This window comes from Chinchilla lanigera, unplaced genomic scaffold (genome assembly GCF_000276665.1).
Source record: "Chinchilla lanigera isolate Chin_1 unplaced genomic scaffold, ChiLan1.0 scaffold00004, whole genome shotgun sequence".
Lineage (NCBI taxonomy): Eukaryota > Metazoa > Chordata > Mammalia > Rodentia > Chinchillidae > Chinchilla > Chinchilla lanigera.
The window spans coordinates 1,041,334-1,046,871 of NW_004955405.1; the positions used below are offsets into that span (position 1 = coordinate 1,041,334).

At 35.7% G+C, this 5,538-nt stretch overlaps 1 protein-coding gene across 1 annotated transcript in view; it reads left to right on the forward strand.

The window, feature by feature from the left end:
* Positions 1 to 2,327: 2,327 nt before the first annotated feature.
* Positions 2,328 to 5,538, forward strand: part of Mmrn1 (multimerin 1) — a 49,202-nt gene continuing 45,991 nt past the window's right edge. The window contains exon 1 of the mRNA XM_005374253.2: positions 2,328 to 3,178. Coding sequence (XP_005374310.1) covers positions 2,574 to 3,178 — 605 coding nt within the window. The 5' untranslated portion in view covers positions 2,328 to 2,573. The remainder of the gene's footprint in view (positions 3,179 to 5,538) is intronic.

The following is a 5,538-nucleotide window of genomic DNA, read 5'->3' on the forward strand; positions in this document are numbered from 1 at the left end:
AGAGGTGATATGAATTGCTTAATTCCATTGAATTTTATTACCATTTGATAGCTATTTAATATCAGTTATAGATCCATTGGGTTCTCCATTATCACTAACATGCACTTATTTTAACTAGGATTAAGGTGGTCTTTTCAACCATAGAAGCAAAGCAAACAAACAAAAAACAGTGAGCACCATCAGTTTGTTGATAAATGTTCTGGGCAATCTACATATTTACTTCTACTAACTCTAAGGAAATGGATTCAACATTGTACATCAAATAGAAACAGCTTACTTGAAATTTTTTTTGGAATTCTTCTTCCACTGCAAGCTAAAGGTAGTTGTTCTGTTTTTCTCAGGCTAAGAAGACAAAATGCCTTGGTTTTTTATTTTTTTATTTTTTATTTTTTTTAAGAACTGGGAATTGAACTTAGGACTTCACACTTGCCAGGCAGGCATCACCCCAGTGAGTTATATCCCTGGCCCCCAATGCCTTGTTCTTTATACTAATTTTATTGTGAAAATTATGCTGTCTCATTGCTCTTCTTAGTAACTATTTGCTGCCTGGGTGGTCTGTACTGGAACTTTTTGCTCTTTTACTAATGCAGTTTGTGGATTGTTCTCCTTGTACTCTACAGCATAGTCAGTAGGGGCTGCTGAGCTTAAATAATGTCACATTACATACACCTTAGTAAAGTCAACAAGATACTCACAGTGATCAGTGGCAAAGATCAGAGAGGAAAAGGGTGTTAAGGCCAAATAATGAGTCATGGAAAATGAAGTCTTGTATCAAGTGTCCAGAATTAAGAACAAGAGCACATTTCTACAATAATCTACAGCAAAATAGGGATTAGTTTTCAATTTTCCAATTGTGAGAGAAAACTTTCTATGGCGAATATTTAGCAAGAGCCTAAGGCCTGACAAAGAAGATGACAGAAAGATCAATTACACATAGATTGTGCCTTGAAATATCATGTTATAGACCTTAAGCAAATTGATAGCCAAGAATATTCTTTATTTCTTTCACAATCTCAGTACTTAAAAAAGAATGTCTTGCACAGATTGGATTTAGAGAATGCAAGCATGCATGAATGAATGAATGAATGAATGACTACATATCTGTCCAAATTCTTGCAGATAAGTTTAACTGAAGCCAAAGAATCAAGATTTGCTGAAGGAATAAAATCACAAATCCCATGAAGTATGTCTGCTAGAAAAATAACCCAAGAAGACTCCTTGATCATTTTAGTTCTCTCTCATGTACAACTAAAATACTTTTAGGACTAGAGTAGATGTATAAAAACATTGGATATGATCTTATTTTAATTTTTCATGTGACTCATTTTTTCTTCATCTGTTTTGAGTAGTAAAAAAATATTAATGACATCAAGCCAGTTTGAAAAATAGAGAAAGTAGAATTCTGATTATTTATTGCATTAGTTGCTATCACTGGTAAAAATTTGAAGAGTAAAATTTAAAATGTTTCTTGTACACTTTTATAATTCAGTAATTTATTATTTCCTTGAAATTTCTTACAATCACTAAGATTAGCTTTAAGTGATGGTATAGCTAAAGTACTTTTAAAATATAGTGTTGTTATACCTTGTGTCTAGATGCTCCCCCAGTGCCTCATGCAGTCATAGGTGGGGCTTTTTCAGGGTGGCTGAATCTAAAGTATGTGACTGATTCATGGTGCAATGGTAGGATTGGGGGTGCTGGGATTAAGGGTGGGTGACTACTAAATCAGTCCACTGATAGGTTTGGCACAGCTCTAATCTTGTATCTTGGGTACAATATAAGGGACAGAAAGGGACTTGTCTTGCTCCTTTTTGCTTGCTTTGCTACCTCCTTCCTACTATAAACTCTCTCTCCTCTGCAATGCCTGTCTGCCATGCACCCTACCTTGGAGCCAGCTGATTATGGACTGAAATTTCTACAAATTGTAAGCCAAATAACCCTTTTTCCCTTTAACTTTGGGAGAGAAATGAGTAAAAGTAGCTAAGACAAGTGTTGTACGTATATTAAATTCATCCCCATATTAAGAAAAAGACAGACATTGCAAACAAATTTTGTTTATGTGTGTACATACAGATATGCATTGAAACAAAATGCGGCTTAGGGGTATGGAACAGTTGACAGAAGAATTAAATTTTATTCTCAGTTTTCTTGTATAGTAGAACAAATTGTTAACTTTACTAACAAAATTCCATACTCCCCATTGTCAGTGTGAACTTTTTTTCCCAATGAAACATGAGGTCACATGAGAAAGGAGAATCACTTTGTGCTTTCCCCTCGGGTTTTCCTAATAGCCATTGTCTGTGTTTTATCATTTACCTTTAGCTTCGTCAGAGGACCTTCACCACAGCCAAAGACCCATCCTAGCAGAAGTCACAGATCACAAAAAACACCCGAAAGAAACAGGAAATCAAATTTCCTGAGTCCACTACAGAGCACAGAAACCTGTTTCCTCTACACACCCCAAGCTGGAGAAGCTCTGTCCTCGCACATTCATTGTGGAAACAGCTATCAAGTAGTCTGGAAGGACTTTGTCTCCCAATTTCACATGAAATTTTTTGTTTCAAACTACTGAGATGAAAGGAGCAAAGTTATTTGTCCTCCTTTCCAGCTTATGGAGTGGGGGCATCGGACTTGACCACATTAAGCACCCTCTGAGTACCCCTGAGGATGAAAACTCCAACAAGAACGTGACTTCTCTTTCAGCTCCTGTAAATGAAACACAAAGTCTTCAAACTTTGAAGACCACTCAGAACCCATCAACTAAGATAGCTCCAGCTCCTGTGCTGAAAGCATCTGAAGCGCATCCTCTGGAATCAACTTTGCCTCCCTCAGAGTCAAGCTTGGCTCCCGAGGGTGTGAGAAGCCAAATGGCCCCAGCCACAGGGAAGACTGAAGAAGGAGAGGTGAAGTTACCAAGGCTTGCCATTCCAACCAAAGCTAGCAACAGCTTCAAACCTGGAGCAGAGGCAGCGGTGCTTTCCAACTCTACACTTTCCAACTCTACACTGAAATTCCTTCAAAGCTTTGCCAGAAGGTCAGATCAACAAGCAAACGCTTTAAAATCAGCGGGCCGCATGGGAAATCGATCCCCACGGGAAACCTACCTCAGCAGAGGCAACAGCACTCGAGGCCAGAGACCCGGCTCTCAAAAATCCAGCTTTGAAACAACTAGAGGAAAGTAAGATTTTATCTCTTTTTGTTTGTTTGTTTCTCTGATCATAAAATTTTAAATCAACTGTCTCAGTCCAACAAAATTATTTCAGGTGCAAAATAAAATAAGGATCATGGTTGTAATTTCAGCATTACAATTGTTACCTTATGTAACAGGGAAAAGATGCATAAGTAAAAGGTACCAATTTTATTTTAGCCAAAAATAGTGAAAATCACTTTTCTATGCACTGTACAAGGGCTGTCACCTGGATGGTTACTACCAAAGTAGCACCAAAGTGGTTGTTAGTTCATTTAATTCTACTCAAAGGAATGTTGGCTGTACCCGAAACTATACCCAAACTATGAAAGAAAAATTAACAAGATCTGGACATATACAGATTTAAAATTGGAATGAGATGTGGAAAGTACAGTTATTAAGGATCGGACCAAACCAACTGAATTTTTACACACTATAACTCTAGGTGATTGAGCCTGATTTGTAACCTTGGATCCAGGTCTGTTGAGATCCATGACTTTGCACAAATCAACTTATTTTCTTGGGTATCAGTTTCTTCATGTGTAAAATAGTGGTACCATATGGGGAATGCAGGCAAAAAGTATAACTTTTCAGGGTTATTATGAAGATGCAAATTAATGGAATGTGCTTAGCTGTATGCTTCTCATAGAAAAGGTGCTCAACAAATCATATTTTACTAATACTTTTATTACATTAAATTGCATTTGCCATCATGAATGTAATGAATTGGAAAGCCTATATATTTCACAGGTTTTTATTTAGTTAGAGCGATTTGAATTGTTGAACTAAAATAATAAAACCAAGTTTAAAGGGATATTGTTAAGAAGGCTTTCAAATGGCCCACAAGCCAAAGACAAGAAAAATCATGCCTGATCCCATCAATGTTTTACTTGCTTCCTCCTCAGTCATCTGTAGTTGGGAATGCTAGAAGTTTAGTGGTACAAAACTAAGCTTACAAATACATTTAACATAGTTTCAAGACACTTTTGAAACAGTGTTTTGGGAGCTAAATGGAATAAAATGTTTTAATAAAAGTATAACAAAACTCAAGTGAAGAACAGGAGTTGATGCCTGCTACTTGAAAGGCATTTGTCCGAGTTGCTGCTGTACAGAGATAAGCAGAGAGCCCCTGGGAAGAAGGCAGTGACTTCATAGGTACGGATTCTGTTTTATATTGTATTTCCAAAGTTGGAGAATTTTCAAAATATGTAAGTACATCTGATTTTAACTAAAATTGTATTTATTCACTTAGAATTTGGAACAATGCAAATTAAATGCAAAACATGATTATAAAATGTTTAGCTTAAGATGAGTAGATTTTGTCTATAACAGACGTATATTAAACTTTCTCATTGGGGGGACAATAGGATGTTGTCTATTAAACAGTAATTATAAACGTCACTTATTGAAACTCTTTCCTAAATTATTTACATGTGCCATTTCTACTAGACATATTGGCATCTGAAATCTTATTTTCTTTAAATTTTACTTTCTTTCTAGAACTCAGACATTCATAAGTAACTATTGTGAGAATTTCAGAGATACTATAGGCAGGATATGTCTTCCATAAGATAGGAAATACAATAAAAATAACAAAGATGATTCAACTCAAATACAAGTTGAATTTTATATAGCATACAGGAAGTGGGATAAATGAAAACTAGTGTCATAAATGAAACTAATGATTAATAATTGTAATAAATAGTAGCTCAGAAACAAATGATAATTGTTTTATCTGAGCATCTCACTTCATAAGCTTGGGAACATTTATCTGATGATTGTCTATAAGTTGTCTGTCATTGTCCCTAACACTGTTCTAGGCTCTGGGTATGAGTAGAATTCTAAAAATAATAATAATTACTGTCTCTAATGAATATTTACTATAAAATGTAAACACCAACTTATTTAATTTTTATTTAGTGCACAATGGGAAAACCACATATTAAGTGTAATTAGCAAAACAATTTCATCATATGTATTTTCTAATATAATTAATATTAAATTTCTATGGAAAAATACAATTGCACTTAAATGTTCCACAATTTGACATCCTGGAGAGCCTGAGGGTTTCTCTTTTTCATACTTCTCAGTCCTACTAATTTTTCATGCAAATGACAAAGGTATTAGAGAAAACATAGGTCCTTCTCTTATGGACACAGTGCTGGTCCAAGAAAGCCTTGATAAGGTTGAAAGAAGTCTTTAGAATTTTCATTTGAATAGTAAAAAATAATGAGAGTGGTGGAGTTGGGCATGGTCACACATGCCTGTAACACCAGCTACTCAGGAGGCATGCCAGGAGGATCATGAGTTTAAGGCCAGCCTAGGCAACACGTGAGACCCTATGCCAAAAA